Source organism: Festucalex cinctus, chromosome 14, assembly GCF_051991245.1.
Source record: "Festucalex cinctus isolate MCC-2025b chromosome 14, RoL_Fcin_1.0, whole genome shotgun sequence".
Classification (NCBI taxonomy): domain Eukaryota; kingdom Metazoa; phylum Chordata; class Actinopteri; order Syngnathiformes; family Syngnathidae; genus Festucalex; species Festucalex cinctus.
The window spans coordinates 15,308,230-15,329,159 of NC_135424.1; the positions used below are offsets into that span (position 1 = coordinate 15,308,230).

The 20,930-nt window shown below is 38.2% G+C and overlaps 1 protein-coding gene across 2 annotated transcripts in view; it reads left to right on the plus strand.

The window, feature by feature from the left end:
* Positions 1-20,930, plus strand: part of macrod2 (mono-ADP ribosylhydrolase 2) — a 417,202-nt gene that overhangs the window by 126,813 nt on the left and 269,459 nt on the right. For both annotated transcript variants that reach the window (XM_077494975.1, XM_077494976.1), the window contains one exon: positions 8,671-8,787. In XM_077494975.1, coding sequence (XP_077351101.1) covers positions 8,671-8,787 — 117 coding nt within the window. The remainder of the gene's footprint in view (positions 1-8,670; positions 8,788-20,930) is intronic.

Sequence of the window (20,930 nt, forward strand, 5' to 3'; positions counted from 1 at the left end):
TCCTCAACTGCCTTAAAGCTTGCCGTTAAGTTTGCTCAATAATTGCATGCATTTGTCTCATCCTGTCTGCTGCAGCTTCCTAGTGCAGAGTTTGACTCTGCTTGGAACAAAGTGTTTTTGTCCAACTTTCACCTATATCCAGGTTGAAACCATCCTTTAAAATGAAGCAGCGAGCTCTCTAGGGTGACTCAAAAATGAACTTTGCGCAGTGAAGTAATTTCTGATTAATTTAGCCTGGATCCACACTGGGGGTTATGTCTTCCAGCCATGTTTTCTCAGCATTTGTGTGTCCCTTACTAGCCCAGATTGCCAGACAGTGCAGTTTCTTCACGAGGTGACATTTAATTATGGGTGCATGAAATTGTGTTCTATTAATTGAAAATAGTCACCCTTGGTCAGACAGCCTTATGTTTTGTAATGGGCTAATATACGAGACTGACGAATACTGTGGTTTAATGGAAGCCCTATCTCGCCAGGATTTAGACACAATTAGATCACACATTCACCAATGATTTACATATTTGTGTCCTTTTTAAAGTTATTTTTTAAAAATGCAAATATTTTGCGGGGCAAAATGTCATGTTTCATGTTGCTAAAATACTCCAGATTTAAAATGATGCTTGATTACTTGATTGCGTAAATTATGTGGCTGATTTCCTACTAAACTCTCAAGATGGAGGAGCTATTTGGATCTTCACATATTACATTTTGCTGGTGTTGGGTTGCAAAAAACAAAAACAAAAAAATCACTTTTCAGCAGACCCCATTCCATCGTCAACGAGACAACCCTTTTTCAACACTGTAGGTTGGTCAATATTTTATTTAAAAGAACACACAAACAATATACTTGGTATTTTTTTTAACAAATGTGGAAACAAACACACATGCAATTGTCTGTCCCATCAAGAGACTGTTTTTCAGTTGCAATAATAGTAAAGCAAGGGTGCCGAATGTAATCTAACCTAGAAGACTCGGCGATAATGGCTACATTGGCAGACTGCTTGTTGGTAATAAGAGACTGGATGAGAAAAGGGGAAAAAGGAGTGATATTGAAGGAAGGTGAGAAAAGTGTAACGGAGGAGGTGTGTGTTTATTTGTGATTATTAGAGCACCTTGTACCCTGAAATGGACAAAAAATGTAGAGTAATCAAAGACACAAATGGATTTCCATCAGGCAGCTGCGATAACACAGAGATAAGGTGAAAATGAATTGTATTCTGAGAGTCGGTCACATTTTCAGTCTTTATGCTGTGGACAATGGGTTTAAACAACACTTGCTTCTCCGTGCATATTGATTACTTCAATCTCAATGAAGTGCTGCCTAATTACATGAATAAAACAAATGCATGTACTGAAGTTATATCTGTTATCGATTGCTTATCTTGTTAAGGTTTATGGGGTGACTAGTAGTCACCACTGTTGAACATGTTCAAAATGTTATGTTAACAAAAGCTGTTTGCCACCATACAAACTGTGAGCGTCTTTGCAACCTTGAACGAACCCTGACAAAATATTCGCTGCATGCGCAAACTCTCACAAGCATTCGCCGCTCAGTCAGATTCAAGCTTAACAGAAAAAAAAAGACAAGTTTCCCTGATTAGTATGCCAAAATCAACCAAATAATTAGAAAAAGAAACAAATTGGAATTTCCCCATATTATAATGAATCAGGCCTTTTTCAGTGGAGTAGCTGTATTTCTCCAGTATTCCAGTATTTATCATGTTTTTTTTTGTTTGTTTTTTAATAATAGGGTGTTTTCACTTATAGAAGTACATATATTATATTATTTTTAACCACACGCTGGTATAAAACAAAACAAAAAACAAATGTAAGTTTAAGAAGAAGAGAAGACCCACACAGGCACGGGGAGAACATGCAAACTCCACCCAGGACTCGAACCCGAGTCCTCAGAACTGGGAGGCAGACGTACTAATCACTCATCACAAATTAAAATAAAAAAAAGTTTTCAATCGTGTTTATTTTATTTTATTTTTTTTAAATATCTGTATTCCTTAGTCTAAACGACCTTCCTTTTTTCCCCCAGTCGGTTCTCTATATTTAGGTATTTCTTTGAGTTTTGTATAGGATTTGCAAAATACTGAAATCAGCCATAACTTAAAATAACATACTTTGCGTATTTATATACTGTATACTTTATTAGTTGAATTAGTTTCAGATGATAGCAGAACTGCCTTTTGCACAGTTGAGTCAAGTCCAAACCGTCTAAACATAGTGCAGTAAAACATCCTGAAATGCTGTTCAGAAGAAGTTGTGCTGACAGTGTGATTCTCGGCTCCGTTGGCTCTGACAGGGAACGTTGCAAACAACAAGACAGACCTTTTTAAAAAAAAAAAAAAAAAAAAAAACATTTAGAAAGTAAAGACTGAGACAATTGTCACAAAAAGTGCAGCACTGTTGGGGTTCGGCACCGAGTTGTCCGCAGCTGTCAGACTCCACGCTTCCAACAACAGTGTCACATGAGCTAAAGTACCCAAACCGAGCTTTGTTTTACGATTCTGGAACAGCATGAACAGTCTAGCTCTTGTCAACTGTCGGGGCCTGTTGCAGTCATCAGTATGTTACCATTGTGCCAGAAGTTTTTCAAGAAATACACAGTCGTGTGATTAAATATTAATAAACTTAAAGAATAAAAATGTAGGAATCGCCTAAGGCTTCCTATAAACAGAAAAATACAAGGGTGCCATATTAATGTTACACAATATCAATTGATTCAATTGGTACTGCATAGGTTATATTTGTGCTCGTTGTTATTATAGGTGGCTGATTTATTTCTGCTGAAGCTGTTAGTTGTGCTTTATTTTCATCCCTACTGTCATCGCAGTGTCAGGGGAATAATGTGTCATGTAAGCCTGAGCTATTCAATGGCTATTTACAGAGTAACATCTGTGACTGACTTATCATTTTTTAAATCCCATGTATTATGGCTTGAGCGGAGCTTATTATCCCATTGCACAGAATGTGGTTACAGTGAGGGGGTGAGCTCTAGCTCCGGTTGTACCTTTTTTAAATTGCTGTGATTAGGACTCACGATCCTGTATCGCAAGGGAGTAACCACAATGGCTTGAACGTATTCCACCTGACATTTTGGTTCAGGCGGAACTCTGATTGGCACTTGATTAGCAACTAATCCATGTCATTATCTCCTTCAGTAAAATTAGTTGGGTAGAAAATGGTGTTGTAAATCACAGAGGTGGAATTGTGCCAGGCCTTTGATCAGTGTTCGGCACTGAAAAGTGCTGTGGAGATGGGATATACGCTGTTGCTATGGTTACTACACAAAAGAAAAGGGTGAACAGAAATATGAAGTAACACGAGGGTGCTTCTTCCCGTAAATTGTGTTTGCATAGCCCCAATTTTGTAATAATACCCGCACATCATTAGCTAGTATTAGCTAGCATCATCAGGTAATGCTAACAAGTTGGTTGTCTTTATACGAATTCCACTTTATTCCCCTTACTTAGATTACTGGCTGATATTCAGACTTGTGTATATCCTGCTAAGTAGAATCTAGCTCGAGCATCCCCCATCTCATCCCCCACCCGACCCATGCTGCTTCCTCTGGCTCCAGTCCTGAACCTAACCCTCAGAGGCGCGGGAAATAATTAGGAGAGAAAACTGCAGCTGACGCTATTTCTGAAAGCAGGGTATTGTAATGAGAGCAGAGCAGGTATTCATCGTGTCTGACGGAGCGATTGAAAGCCGCTCGGTTTTCAGGCTGCCTGGGAGAAGCCTAGCAAGAGTTTTGCCGGTCCCTTAATGCACAAGGGAGCCGAGCCTTGGGAGGTTGAGCCAGAGGTGTCTCAAACAATGGCGGGAGCCAAGGTTATAGCAGAGTAACCCATTCAAAGTGCTCTAAAGTGACACAGCCCTCGCCGCTTTTGTCTCTGCCAATATGGATGTCTCTGTCTCGCTCTCGGGGCCTCTCGCTCTCTCACTTTCTCACTCTCGGGTGTTTTACTCATTATTAAATGTGAGGAACGCCGTCACGACAAGCCACTGATCAAAACTGAGTTGCGTTAAAGTATGTGGACAGAGGAACTGCTTAGGAAGGCTTTGTCTTATATAGACAGAGGGTGAGCATGTTTAATTACATAGTCTCACCTACCTATTGTATGTTACTCTTCTGGTGCAGGAATTTTGGGGGCTTTAGTACAGAACTGCCAATGCGGAGTAGGGATGTAACAATATCCAAACATAACGATATGAAGGTCACGATACGATAAATATGCACGCACACATTGAGTTCCTCCACATATTGACTCACTTCACAAACATATTACGTTCCCCTTCATCTGACAAATAGCATAGATTTTAAACATAGAAGGCCAAAACATCCTTAATGAAAATTAAATTGCTTTAATAAACTAGCCACCAGAGAGTGCTAGAACTGCACAAATGGAAATCAACCTGACTTTTAACAGATGTGTTCCTTTTAAATATTGTGAACATGATGACGACGATATTATGGCAGTTTTAATATAACGATATCACGATATTGCCCTCATTGTTACATCCCTAATGCGGAGTAAACATTTTTGACTGGCTAGTACTTCCAAACGTATTTGCGAGTATGTTCAAACATATTAGGGGTGTCAGGCGATTTATTTATTTATTTTTTTATCGTAATTAACCACAACTTCAATAGTTACCTCACAATCACATTTTCTTTTCTTTTTTTATAACTTTTCAAGTTTACAATAACTTTCTGAGCTTTCATTCTCAACATAAGAGTGCAAAAAAAAAAAAAGTCAAATCGAAATATGGCTACATTCTTTAGCTATTGATACAGTAATTTCATAATAATTCATAAAATTGAGATAAAATTAAGATGGCCTGTACTGTAAAAAGGGTGATGGGGCACTTTTTTTTTTTGGCCCACATTATACAAATATATTTGAAGATTAAATCAAAACATTTATTCCTAACTTTTATGATTTATGTCTGCCATGCATCATTTAGGTTCGACATTTTTTTCCCACATTATGGGATAATATTCTTGCATGTACCATTTTAGCCGACAGTATGTTTGAACTGACTCACGAGTATGTTCAAACGCATTTGCGAGTATGTTCGAACGGACTTTATATTAAAAAAATGTTTACTCAACATTAACAATTCCATGCTTTCGTACTTTAGGGTTTTTGTTTCTGAAAAGTTAAACAGGTGCCACATGTCAGAGCAATCACTGTTAAGAGACATGGAGGCAGAAGTATCTGCATATGGCTAGTAGCTGAACTTGGATGGAGTAATGTCTGCGTCAAGTGAAATTAATTTGGATTATCCGGGAACTGAAGAATTAAACTGCCCCTCCTCAGGAGGTTACCACATTCGATTACACTTGATTGAAGGGTGCAGAATGGGCCAAGGAGTCCATAAAATCACTCTGCAGATTTCAAAGTGCAAATCATACAAATTAAAGAGATACCGTAATGTTACCCCACACAAATTTGAGGTTATATTTTAGAGGCCACACATTAGTGATAAGATGAAATAAGTTGGTACCATCGTCTTTTTTTTCCAAAATGAAATATGGTTCTTTCGTAATGAGACTCTGAGGCTGCACTTTTAATGTGTCAGGCACACACAATTTATGAATCTGCTGAGATTGCGATGAAATTCATCTTAAATTAGGAATTAAATTGACGTCCAAACTGTGACAACGTCTTTTGGTTAATTAAACCGTGGCTGTAGAAAGTCTTACTCTGAATCAACCGAATGCCCAACCACATTTAATGTCATTTGTTTCCCTCCCCTTTGCTTTCAATTAAAAGTTGTCTTTCTCTGTGGGTTCCCATGCCACACCCATAACTTATTTACCTCACACGGTACACAATGCATCTGTTGTACTCCACTCATTCCTGTAAACAGGTATATTAAATCCGTTCTCCAGCTATGTCAATCACTTCAACGTCTTTTGTTGTATTTATGGACACTGAGGACACATTCCCAGACTCATTAGAGGTACGCAGTGCATCAGGGAGGGAAGGAGAAAGGGAGGAGCTCTGAGAAGGAAATGGAAGCTATCACTTTGTATCATTTTCTCCAGCTACTGAGAACGCGCACCTCGTCGTGTTGTTGCTTGCTGGGCTCCCAAGGTGTTCGTAGGCTAGAGATCAGGAACACTTGGTACTGATGAGAAATGTCTCCTGATGAGCATGGACTCCTGTGGGAGCGCTACAAACTGGAACAGTGCATTATTACCTTTCCCAAACCTGGCTCGCTTTTCTTAAATAGGAAAACAACAAAATCAGTTGTCCTTACACTACTACACGAGCCATGTGTTGAACCTGCTCACATGCATGAGCACGACCTTTAGACCATTTGCCGAATACAGTACAATTATGGTATGTATATCTATTTCACCGACACAGTCATTTTATAATAGTTATTTGAAGTTAAACTACATAATATCCATTGGGGTGTGATCTGTATCATGATTCATAGATTACGATTCAATTTGATACCGATTAATCCCGATACAAATCTGTAAATCGATTATTGCAATTTTTTTAAACTTAAATTTAGAAAATAATAAGTAAATTTGTACATTTACACTGTAAGATTTATATGATAATGTATAACTGAAATTTCAACACTGTATTTAACAAATGGGTTTGAAATCTTTCATTTGAACAGCATTAAAATAAAAATATTAAGGCTCAATGTTCCATTAATATAAGTGTGAAACCTAACCCAAAGTAAGACTTTTTGTTGAATATTTACATAAAACAATTGATGTATAAATATTGATTCAGCCACATATTGAATCGATACAAGAATTGCATCCTGTATTATTGCGCTATATTGCCAAATTGATTTTTCTTAAATCCTAATATCCATGTTCAAATGAGTGTTAAAAAAATGAGGTATTTTTTCTGCCCCTAGTTGGCATTTGTGTTTCATGTTGTATGTTGCTGAAAGGAATGATGGAAAAGGGAAGGAAATGAACAGTACATTTGTCTTTTCAAAACAAAACGCAATTTAATTATAACATGAAGCGCAACCTTTTTATTATAAATTGCGAATGTATCCAGTACCAAAAGGTGTGTGTTAAAAAAAAAAAAAAAAACCTTAAAGTAACTTTTAATTCGCTATTAATGCACTAATTTTGACACCCCCAAATTTGACCAAATAATATATATCTTTTTCAGCCAGTAAAAAACAGACGGTTTTGAAAGTAGCCAGGTTTCCATCTTTATTAAAGTCGCCATATTTTTTCTGACCTTATCAAGATTATATATTTCCAAATGTCAAATCTATTTGCATTGCATTTATTTTATTTATACTATAGACATCTAGATAGTATTTTGTATGTAAGCTCTTAATGCATTGTGAGAGCCTCTTCTTTAGTCCTACTATTTCATATTTTACATATATGTTTGAAACATTATTGTTATTATTATTATGCAAATAACTGTACCTTGTTATTATGGCCAGTTGTGTGCGGACGTTGTCTAAATTCCAAGCACGTAGCCGGCCGGCACTACAGCAGCTCTGCACTGTGTTAAGTAGCTCCCACTGTCACCAGAGCAATCCTTCTCCATATCCACGTCACTGTCAGATGCGTGTTACTTTTTCGAAAAGCCATCAGGCTCTGTCTCTGTCAACCGGCTGTCCCTCACTCCATTAAAGATGATTGATAGAGCCTGAAAACCTTTCGCCCAGCTGTTGACTCATCCTTGAGAAACTGAAAAGAACTCAGATAAAGGACCCCCCCCCCCCCCCCCCCCCATCACAAAATATCTTTTGTCTTCACACTTTCCACAAATACACTTCTGAGAGTAGTGTATTAGAGTTCTAAGGTGGTTTAGAGTCTTCATTGGTGATTACGATGTATGGGTTGTTTCAGTTATTTTATACGCTAACCTTTGATGGATAAGGGCAGTCTTCTGCTTGGGTCAAATGGAAACAAACAAAGAGAAAATACACCTTTGTTTGTCCATCTGTCATTGTTCTTCCTCTTGGCTTTGTTATCCTCTAATGTCTTGTGAGGATTTCTGCAGGACAACTTGAGACGGATTTTATGATGTTTCAGTGTGATTGATAACATGCTCTCAGAGGGATGTCAGGCTTTCAGAGTAGGATAATGTGGATTTCTATCTCTCTGCCTTCTTCTGTAAGACGCGCCATCAATCAGCAGCGATCGCGGCCTTAACCCGGTAAAATTAAAAACCTTGCGAGGGGGGGGCGGGGACCCGACTTTTCCGCGGAATCAGGACACACATCAGAAGGGAGCGAGACAGAATCGGAACACCGATCCACATCACACCAGGAGGAGAGGACAGATATAAGATTCCCAGCATGGGGCAGAAAATACAGTTAATGATCTGATTGGAGATGGCTGTTGACAGGGAAGAGGGATTACAGGAAGAACAGTCTCATTTTCACTGTGTGTGGAGACGTTATTAGATCCTAGCCCAGCTAATTTAATTCCTAGGCCCGTCAATATTTACCAGCAACAAGGGCACTGCACTCTGGTAGACTCCAAGTCTTTGAGAACGGCGAGCTAAGGAAATTATTTGACGTGGAGATGAAAATATCAAAATTCCCCTTGTGTCCGTGTCTCAACATAGAAGATCTTTCCTGGATAGGTCATAGGCATGTTTTTCTGCCTCTCTTCAAATACTGCTGTATGTCTGTGTTTTTCAGTCGACGGCTGCATACACAAAGCTGCAGGTTCCTGTCTCTATGATGAGTGTCAAACACTAAATGGCTGCGAAACCGGCAAAGCCAAGATCACCTGCGGCTACGATCTCCCTGCAAGATGTGAGTACAAGTAATTAATGCCTTCCTTTCGCTCGGTGTGCGTGCTCGTGCGCGCTGCCGCTTACGAAACCTGCTGCGGTTATATACATCCAACCTGTATGCACAGACAGCACAATGTAGCATAACAGTACACGCACAGGTCACAACATAAGTAAAGTTGAACAATCTAATCAGAAAAAGTCATAATAATCAGACTACAAAATGGTGTGTTTATGGTTCTTAATCATCTGCATCCTGATATTTTGTATCTGTCAAGTATCATAATTTCTATCAATAGCTATTTTTTTGCACAAGCTGTAAATGCTAAATTTATGAAAAATAAAGAGAGCTGTCACAATTGATTAATCGACAAGTAATTATAAAATTAATCAACTATATCGCCTTTTTTTTTTTTTTTTTTTTTTTTTTTTTTTTTTTAATATATGGATATGAACTACGAAATGACCACCAATCACTGGCTAATAAGGAGTAATCAGGAAAAAAAATGCTTTTGTAATACACATTAATGCAAAATTTAAAATTAATCAGATTAGTCAATCAATTGAATAATTGATAGATTAATCGTTTCTAAAAAAAAATATATATTCACTTGTGTCGGCACTAAAATTGATTTAGTATACATTATTGTTGTCTGCACGTTTTTCACAGGATTTATTACTTCAATGGTGTGTTTATTAACGAAAGCATCGTGATGCAGTATATTATCGAGGCCCCTTCACTCGTGCGGTTGGTCATTTTGACTAGAACATTGTGTGCGTGTTTGTGTATTCGGTTGAATAAAGGGGGATTTGGGAATAAGGATTTAGTAGATAAAAACTTGCCGTACCCACATTAGCACATGATGGAGTGTTCAATGTAATAACACAGTGGAGAAACAAAACAAAAAAAATATGAGACCAAACTTTTAATTAGAATGTATTAGTTTTAAAAAAGTCATCTGTACACATCAGGAGTGTTTTGCTAATAAAAATGATTATGATAGGTACTGGTATGGCTGAATGAGAGTGTCATCTATATACAGATGGGCCTGTTGTTGCTTCATTTGATTGATTGTTTTTTTTCATCCCTCATTTATTCTTTGACTAAACCACACAACTTTTACTTTCACACTAACACAGTGATAAGAGGGATTTAGTGGGGAACATTATTATTATTATTATTATTTTTTTAAATCTCTGCCTGTGATGTATTATTTTGTGCGCCCATGAATGTTCTGCAACTTTCGCATATGAGCTAATTTCGTTTGGTAATTGTGGAGGACGTGTGACTTTTAAAGGGCGAGACATGAGTGTAATTCAGTCAAGACTGAAGTCCCACTGGTCCTAACCTAACCCTGAAGGATTTCCATGAGACAGTCGAGAGAGGACATGATGAAATGAAGTTCCGTTGTAAAGAAAGTCAAACAATTGGAGCGGATAAACTGTGAGTTTGTCGTTTTGGGGCAGTCAGAGTAGGAGACACCAAAACAGGGTACACCCATGACAGTTTAATAAGCTGCAATGTCACCTGGGAGCATTCCCACTGCCACTGGGTACTGTTATTGTAATTATCTCCGGGTAAAACACCTCCTCTGTGCTGATAAGTTGTTATGGATTGAGGTGTTCTTCACTGGGAACACTCAGTCCAATTTTGAACCTAAATGGAGTTCATTTTCAAGCTTCTATCTTTCCCAGAGTTGTCGAATTGTTTGTATCACCACTAATCGCCGTCATCATCCTGTAATCTTTATTTCTCCCCTTAGAAATCAGCTTCTCATTTTGAGACCAGCGTTTGCGTGCTCGCAAATCATGTTGTTTTCATTAATTTGCATTGTTGTCATATTTATCCCACCTACGCACATATTATGAAGCCTCTTTGTTTCTGAAAGACAAAACCATAATATGTCCACCCTCTCACTACTTGATAAACTACAAAGCAACCAAGGGAGTCGTGTATCTCCCTTCATTCTGCAAAGACGTATCGGGGTTTGTAGAAGGGGACAATGGCTTCTGTGAATATCAGTGTTTCTTGTTGTTGGTACTGGCCATGTGGTTAACACAGGTGAATGAAAACATAAACATAAGTATTTGTCAAATATTTGCACAACCAAACTTTAATAGTCACCTGCCATCATTCAACAATTTTATAGAGGGATGGGCAAGTACCGATACCAGGTATCTGTATTGGGCTGGCACCAGACCATATTTCAAGATATCAGTACCTGTGACAGCGACCAATGCCAGGATTGACCACCGTCTATTGGCTGGTGTAGAATGAGAAACTAAAAATTTGAAATTAGAAGAATAGAACATTGTCATTAAATTCATTCAATTTTAAGGAAAATGCTATATTGAGTAGGGATGCTCGATACCATTTTTTTTTTTTTTTCAGACTGACCGATACCAATGCCACTAGAACATAAAATTCACCGAAAAAAATGATGTCATTTTAAAGACCTCTGTCTTCCAATATAGCAATTTTGCTTAAAATTGCATAAAATTAAAGGTAAATTTCTCTTCGAATTTCTAGTTCCTAATCGTAAAAGTCAGAGCCTCCCACGTATATCAATACCTTTAAAATAAAGCTTGCATCGGCACGATACCTGGTAACGATACTTGCTCATCCCTAATATTTATACTTTGGGATTTCTTTAAAATTATGTCTGTTTGTTTATTTATTATTTTTATGTTTCAAATGTACTAGTGGCATTGGTACTTGGTAGTGTTTTCCCGATACTGCATTAAAACAGTGGTATTGGCATCGGCAAGTTACTAACAAGTAACATGCCGATACCATTACTTCCGACAGTCATATAAGACTTTGGATGTAGAATCTTGTCTTGATTGTGCACGACATTCACTGATGTGTGAGGTGTTCACTACATGCCAAGCCAAGATATGCTATTGGCTCTTGGATGCTGTGAACCAATGGCAGGGCAGCTTTTTCATGTTAAATTATAAACAAACTGGATATCGGTACGGTATCGGCATTGGCCGATACAGCAAAACTGGATATTAGAATCAGTATCGGGGGGCCAAAAAATGGCATCGTAACAACACTAGTACTTGGTATCGGTGACTACTTAAGACTTGAGTACTCGTATTTCTCTGAAAAAGTGGCATCAAACTTGACTGATTTCATATTCAGCGCTTTAAAAGCAACACAAAAAAATGAGGTTGTTTTAAACAAAATAGAGAAAATGGGGGGAAAAAACTAATCAACTTTTTGACTGTTTTTGAAGAGAAGTCAATCAAAGCCTTTAAAGTCCACACAATACCAATAATTTCAATCTGGAACTCAATTTTTGGTTGTTTTTTTTTTTCCATGTATATTTCTAAAGGAGTGTACCCTTCTTTGGGGAACCCCACTTGAGTAGTTACTTCCAATGTCAGTCCTTCATGCCATTATCGCAGAGTAAATTGTGTAATTTATGCCGTTCAATCACGTGGCTCGGCTTTATATTGTGCTTCCACTCGAGTGGAAGCATCATCAAATGGAAATCCATCCTCCATCAAGAGCTTAACCACTTCACTTGATGCTGCATTATTACATATAAAATGAAAAATTGAGTGTGTATATAACTGGTACATATACATGGTATATATGCCGTCTTCTTTCTGTGTGTCGAGTGTAACTATTCTACTCACAGGCAGAAGAGAACTGAAATCACAGTTGTCCTCGTTCAGATGTGATGGTCTGAGGAAATGAAAAACTGCCATAGTCATCCACCCCATCACTAAACTTCCTCCCAAGACAAGAAAATTGGTCCCCCTTACATCCCACTAAGCGTTTGAGGCTGCGAATCCCACCGGCAAATGAGCTTTCCCTTTAGGGGGGCCCCACACATGTGGGACTGATTATTATGGGGCTGGCCAGGGATTATTAATCAATGACAGTAATTACGCACCTACCATAGCGGAAAGACACCAAAAAACTATCTCCTACATCAAATTGACAAGGAAATTGTCCATTTACCCTGATTTGAGACATGTTAGTCATCTGTTCATAAATTGGGATTAGCATAAATGAAAATACGTTAATTGTCAAGTGTTGCATACCATGGTGCATATTCCTTTGCCCTTTTGTAATATTAAGAGGAAGTCAACTTGGTGGGGGGGGGGGGGGGGGGGGGGGGGGGTAGGGGTTTCTTTATGTTCTGTGTAGCTCATAAGTCTATACGGTATACGCGTTATATGAATAAAGCAGAAAAATCCACTCGTTTTTATCCATCTCAAGGGGTGGCCATTTAGCCATTTACTGTCTACCGAAAATGTCATCACAGTTGCTCATGGCTCAAGCAACGACCAATCACAGCTCAGCTTGGCCAAACTCAGAAAAAAGTTGAGCCGTGATTGGTCGAGCAACTGTGATGTCATTTTCAGTTGACAGCGAGTGGCAAAATGGCCACCCTGAGATGGATGAAAAACAGTGGATTTTGCTGCTTTGTTAATATTCCACAAACAAAATATTAATGTGTCTTGTTTCGACAAGTGGGTGCATACAACATATTGTAAAGAAAATGTCGGGGTTTAGTTTCCTTTGAAAGACTTTAACAGCAGAATACGCATCACATATGCCCGTTTTATAAATGGAAAACACATGGCACAATATGCATAAAAGATGATGATGATCGAAATTAATATTACCACCCTGTACAGCCCTTTTGTGCCATACACCACACCTCACATTGCTCCCAGTTCAATGTATTTAACATGAATTATTAATTATTTTCCCCCCTACATACCAATCTTTGCCGTGTCCTTTAGGAAGAGCCCTTATAAATCCCGATTGCGTAATAATCTGTTTCAGTGTGCTTGTAGGTTTGATTACTCTTCGTTTTTCAGTCACAACTGTTTTGTTAATTGTGTTTATCCACTCCAAAGATGCTTATCTGAAACCTTGGGGGCTCACTTTCGCTTGCTCTTTTCCTTCCCAGATACCACTCTGCCGTTTCCATTTTAATCTCATGTCTAGAAATTGAATACCCCAAAGGAACTTTGAAGAAGAGCCTGTATTTGTTGTTCTTACACTCCAGTCCCATGTAAAATATTTTACCCAGCTCAGTTGAACCCCCAGAGGAGTTTTAGACTGACACTTCAAAATGCTTGTGCTGTTTATTGTTTTGCTTCTCTTTTTCTCTCTTGCCATTGAGCTCTGTGTGTATGCTTTAAATAATGGATTATATTTGGATGCAAGGCGGGTGGATTCTATTTTGTTGTGGTCCTTTTTTTTTTTTTTTTTTTTCCCTACTCTTTGCTAATTAATAGTCCTTTAGATTGCTCCTACACTTGTTTTGAAGCATTCTACAGTATTCTCAATGTGAATGCACACGTCCTGAATATTGTCAGCATGTCATCGAGATAATTGTCTGCTTTCTCTCCTTCAACTCCTCGGGTGTAAAGTTTTGATTTTCAACATTTGTTTTTATTTTTTATTCTGCCACTCACTAGTTTTAGTGAGGCTATATAACCTTATGCGCACACAGGAGTGAAACCTTTGATTAGTCACTGGGTGCTATACGATGCACGCACACTCGTCCAGCTCTGTCCCCACTGTGACCCGGCACATCTTTACACTCCACCAGCACTCTTTTCAGACTTCTGCACAACAACAAACAGCATTCCGCTCTGCAATTTATTCATATTTTATATGCTGCCGCACAAGCCTGCTTGTCTCATGCATTCATTGATGTCATATGCGGTCTGTGCTTTGATTTAATCCCAATAAGGAGAATCAATATTATTTACCTACAGTATGGGTGGGTACGTGACATTTTGTAATTAGTACCTTAATGTCACTGGTGTAGACTTCTGCCAGCAGTTTTGAATTACTGCATGCTATATTTTTTTTCTCCCTGAGATTATTTTTTTTTTGGTGGCGATTTGGCAAAGTTGACACTTTTATTTATAAGAACTTTGCCCATTTCTACCCGTACAATGTGCAGTTAGTCATCAAGCTATGCCTTACAAAAAATAAAAATAAATCCCAGAAGTGTTGTGAGTGGGCGTGTGCGTTAGTTGGGCGACAATGTCACATAAACGTAATGTCGTGGCTAACTACACTCAAATGTGGCTAAGAGATTTATATCCGGTTCGGCCACATTGGCAAAAAAGTTTCATGACCAATGGCCAATCCTGTTGCACATTATTGTCCCTGGGTTTTGTTTGAACCTAGTTTAAGAACCACAGATGGAGGCACTCTGCCACGACAATTCAAATGCTTTCCAAATGAGATATGTAAATAAAAAGGTATATAAAAATATATTAATATACTGTATAAAGTCCCCGAATGAGCAACAAAAACACACAGAGTTGTTATTGCAGTAAACTTTTCTTCTTACTCGGAATAATCTTTTCTTGTGTGATCCATTGCAACATTTAGGAATGCAGGCAAAACCCCTTTGGGAGATGCACCCTGGCTTAGTTCACAGCTTCTTTATCTCACGCTCCCCTTCAGTAGAAACTGGAACTCTCTGGTGTTTACTGTAAGTGCACCTGTGCTAATAATCATTCGCCGGTGATAACTTTTGCTCCCTGATAGTGTGAGTAATGTTTCCCGGGCCTTATTTACTCCGGAAAACCAGGCTGTCTGTTCTATCCTTCCACTCAGCAAACACAGACAAGCAAGCAAACTTTTTCTACCTTTAAGGAAAGACTCCATCATAGACTTTGTTCACTTGTACAAGCCTTTAGCCTGTTCCTTTTTTGCTTCAACTTTGACCTTAATATTCAAATGGATGCCTCCATAATCTCCACTGTGGCCACTCTTCTTGCCACAGTTATGTTGTCAGAATATTGTACTTTTTCTTCAATTTTAGCAAACTTCAACATCTACCCCATTGAGTCGGTTCCTTAAAATTATTCAAGTATTCGAGCTGACCTTATTACTGGAATGTGATTATTATGCCAAACAGTAACGGTATCATTAAAAATTGGAAGATGCCCGAGATTTATTGTCCTAAGTCATTTTTCATCATTGCTTTTTTTTCCCTTCATTGATTGCCTGGTGAATGTCATGCACCGTTACTGCCCCATCGTGACGTTGTATATGGTCTCTTTTGAACACCCATGTCAATCATGATTCTTTGTCAACTGGTTGCAGTAAGTGATTCTTACAATTTTCAAACATACAGTACATTGGTCTGTTGCTTGCTTATTAAGTAGAGGAAAGCGTTGTGTTTTTGTATTGCCGATCTCCATGCACTTTGAGTTTGTCTAGAATCTAGATAGTTGTGCTCAACTAGAACTTCTCAACTTGGTTTTGCAAATCATGCAGTTAGGATGCTGACTCAAATCGCTCAACTCTATATTTATAGAGCACTTTAAAATAACCACCACTGTTTTCAATGATAACCTCAGAGGTCCCAGAATTGAACCCTGTGGAACACCATGCGTTCTGCTATACATGCAAATTCATATTCCACATATTCATCCAAGCACTTTATTTATTTTTTATCGACATAGTCAGTATGAAGGGATTACAATAAATAATAAATCACACGATGTACAATCACAAGTTGACGACTGACTACTTTGAGTCTGGTGCGTGTCTTGACCTCAGCTGAACCTCTGAGACATACTAACCAAACCCTTGGGATGTGATCGAACCCAGGTTAAAGGGATCGTTCGGCTTTTTTAACATGAATCTCAATTTGATCCTCACCTCCCGTGTGTGCGATCAGCACTGACTTACCCCTGACAACGTTCTGTGACACGCGTTCTCGTTCGGCGTTGTACGAGAGGAAAATAGTCCAGCAAGCTGGCTGGGGTCTCGGAAATAAAGCGTTTTTCTTCTAAAAACAATTTGTTTTCAAAAGCGTGATACATTTCCATCACAATACTATTTTCTGAATAAAATCAGACGCCATTACCGCCAGCCACTACTTTTCTGTTCGTTCGTATCACTGTGCGGCGTCCTGTAGAAGGCTAACCGACGCACTGCAGCCAGCTAGCTGATACTTCTGCCTGAAGTTGTTTGCCTTTTCGGCAGAAGTATCAGCCAGCTGGCTGCAGTGCGTCGGTTACAGAACGTTGTCAGGGGTAAGTCAGTGCTGATCGCACACACGGGAGGTGAGGATCAAATTGAGATTCATGTTAAAAAAGCCGAACGATCCCTTTAAAAACCACTGCCCTAGTAGTTCAGAAAGGACAATAATCTTTATTGACCTTGAAGCATTTATATTATTGCACTAGTTTGACACAAAATGATCACTGTTGCATTGCACACATTGTAGCACACAACACATTGTGACTATAATGCATCTCATTTTAGCTTCTTGTCGGTGTCAAGTGAAAGACAGCCTTTGTTGAAATCTACCATGGTGGCCATGACGGGGAAAAAAAGAAAACACAGAGCAAAGCCAAGTTCCTGCTCAGTGTGAGCACTCACATCATAAATGTCATTTCATCACTTCATGCACATGCCATCTAACCCCCAGATCTCTGTTTGGATGGTCTTGTGCTTGTCTAATTCCGCTGTCACAGATCAAGTATTAGGAGATGGATATCAGTCGTTGGAAAGTTGGACTGTGACTGCAGTATCACATGCCAACGTCCGCTTACATGTATCCATTTTTGTTTTTTTTATCTTAAATTGAAATCAAAAATTGAGGGGGAAAAAAATCCCTTTCCCCCAAATATCATAGTAAGATCCTGCCAAACATGTAATTGTATGATTTGCTCATCATTATTCTTGAAATGAAACCTAAATTAACTGCTGACAAAATTAAGCATGGATAGAAAGCTTGGATATCAAGGAGAGGCCAGATGTTTTTTTAAGCATTATTTATGAGGGTGGAAAAAAAGGCTTTTCTCCGCCAGACTAATCCACTCTCCCTCTGGCTCCGATCGGGTGAAATGGGTGCGTGCTCTCAAGGAACACGGCGAACCTCATTTCACTCTGCATATGCCGAGCCAGTGTTGTCTCTCTCCCTTTCAGATATTTGTTTCTTTTGTTGCTTGGCCTGTCACTTCTTCAAGCCTCTTGAGGACTGGAGTAATTTGGTAATTCCGCCTAAACGGTGATACTGTAATTGTGTAGCGTCAGCTGCCGAGCTGTCAGTGAGACGGCCAACGGTCATTCATCACCAGGAAACGAGATGGGTGGGGGGTCATTGTGACTGATCGGGTAAACATTAGCAGAAAGAAAGTAGTGAGGCGGCCTTCCACTGAAAAAATGATGGAAATGGTAGTAGAGTGGTCTTTGGAGTAATGGGGTGTAGGGGCAGCAACAGTCTGTGTGGCAGGCTAGTTATTAGGCTGAAATTGGGCGGAAAGGTGCTGGTGTGGGGGGAGGTGGGTCGGTGGGCGTCAGGAAAAGGTGTCTGTGCCCCACAATGACGGGGAGGCATCAGAATGGGAGTGCGTGGGTGGCGGATGAAAAGCGTCTGCTAAAAGGTCAGGTTTGAAGTGGAAAGTGGCAGTAGCTCTAATGCAGTCCTGTCTTCACATCAAACAATTTCATCTGCCAGTTGGGCTTTTTTTTTCGTTTTGTTTTCAGTATTTATCATGGAGAATTAAGTACTCACTGTATACCTTTATAATGTCTAAAACGGATGTCTAGGGCCAAATGACGTTTTGTTTTTTTTGTCCGGATTTGTCAACCACTTAACAGCATTTACTGTTTCATGAAAAAGTGGGTATATCGTCGACAATATTCCAGCTTATGATTATTTGGAAAAAAGGCTTAATTAAAAAAAAAGATAAAATCTGATCACGTATGAATCGGTCAGGCTGTGTAGGGTTGATTATCAATGGTAATTTCCCAAATCGATTCAATTTCGATTCATGAGTTCAGTTCAATTTGGATTTTTTTAAATGTATTTAATTAAATTCACTATCGATTAATATACATATTGATTGTACATCAATTCTTCTTAAAAATAAAGAACATGAGAAAAACTCCACAGAAAGTTAAATTCCAAATTTAATTGTTGCTGTTGTAACTGCTTTAAAATATATATATATATATATATATATATATATATATATATATATATATATATATATATATATATATATATATATATATATATATATATATATATATATATTTATTTACATTTTGTTAATGAAAGTAACACGTTATAATCCCTTAACAGGAACTATGACATCAGCAAGGGTCAATGAAAATACTATTTTAAATTTTCACAATTGCAATCCAATAATTGTAAATAAAAAATAATGATTTAGGTCTTTCATAAATGTAAGAATACCTTTAAATTCTTGTGAACAGTAAATTTCAATAAAACGGCAAGATACAAAAGAAGTTAGGCCTTTTAATTCCATTTCCCCTTGAATTGTAAAAAAATACATTCAAATGACTACAGTAATTTATGGTTTTTTAAATGTTTGAAAAGGAAAATCAATTCAAGATATTATTTTTTTATTCCAACCAAAATGCTGTATTACTGTGATGTTAGTGTTATTCAAACCTCTAGCAACTTGGTGTTTATATAAAAAAAAAAAAAAAAAAAAGTGGGGGACAACCTCAGCAGAGTATTCCAGTGACCAAAGTCTTGGTGACCCTGAGACTCTGTCTCCTGCAGTCAGAACAGGATCTGTTGAAGTCCAGACTTCAAATAAATCACACTTGTGTCAAGCCATCACTGTGAACCACAACCACACACCAAGCTGTTTAGAGAGTGAGACTTGAATGAACAAGATGTTATATAAAAAAAAAAAAAACAGACAAAAAAAAACACTCCCACATAAAAACAAACACAACTAAATCAAAGTTGACTTTAATATATTTCGTTTGGAATCTGTTGCCATGTTTTTGACCGTCCTATCATGTCCTCTAGAAGTTCCTCTCCTGTAACGACAGACAATATGATTTACTCGAGGCGCTTAACAATGAAAAGCTCGGGCTTCTTGATAATGTAACTGACTCCGTAAGGGAGTCACTTACTTCTCAGGGACGACAGTGAACGGTTTATGACTCAGTTGACAGTGTTGTTGTCACAAGAAAAGAAAAAGTTTTCATCGTGGCTTTGTTTACTCATCCAAGACTTGAGATAAAAAAAAAAAAAACTAATTAGCAACACTGAATAACCGACTCCTGTAGTGCCATTTTCACAGCTAATTATGCAAGACTACCGCCCGCCTAAATCGTTGCTGCCTTGTCTTTGATGTTTTTTCGACTAAATAGTTGTGCTTTTTCTGCTCATTAGGCATTTTGGATTGTAAATGTTGACAGCTTTGATATACTTTTTATTTTATTTACATTGGATCCAAGAACAAATTCCCTGGAATTCGAAATAAAGGAAAACTGGTTTGTAAAAATTTCAGGATTCGTTCCTCCCATCTTTAACGGAGCCATGTGACTTATGTTTGTATCACAGGTTGTTGCAATTGCGGTTTTAACGCTGTAGGTTTAGGCACATGCTGTGGTCCGTAAAAAAAACATTAACCTTCCCATTAAACGGCATATGGTTTGCCATAAACCCTAATGGAGAAGGGAGCGATACAAGAGCATATGTGTGTTCTCAGGAATGCCACCTAAATACAAAAACTGAGACCATTTAAAGGCAAACTCCGTTGTTTTAGATTCCATTATGAGCTTGGCAATGTTCTCAGCTGTGCCCTTCTTGATTTAGACACTATAGCACTTGATATAAATAGATAGACAGACTGGATTTATTAGTCATGCGGGAGTTTGTTTGTGTTCTTATAGGCTACATTTACTGGCATCAGCTGAAGTTCTAACTTTGTTATAAAAACACCATTATTCCAAACTCTTCCAAGTGGTAAGGGCATACGGTGTGATTTTCATAGTTTTATTAATTGATGTGAATTTGTTGTTGCCTGTGCCACATTAATAAATCCACACGCACATTGATGCAATTACATAAGAGGTTTCCGTTAAGCTTGAGTGGTCTGTTGCTCAATGCACATCTAAATGGATTTTTTTCCCTTCCAACAATATGTTACAGTATTTGTATTTTCAAATTTTTCAATTGCACATGAACACACTTTTTTAATAGGAATAGACAGATTGATTATCTGCGCCCATATTCTGTACATTCACAGATATCGGTAGCATCCTTTTTCAAAAATTGGATGGCAATTCATTGATAAATGATCAATTTAAAACTGTGTTAACTTCAGGGAAATATTTATTTGAATGAGAATTTGCTTTGCATCTGATTGGCTACATCGGGATTG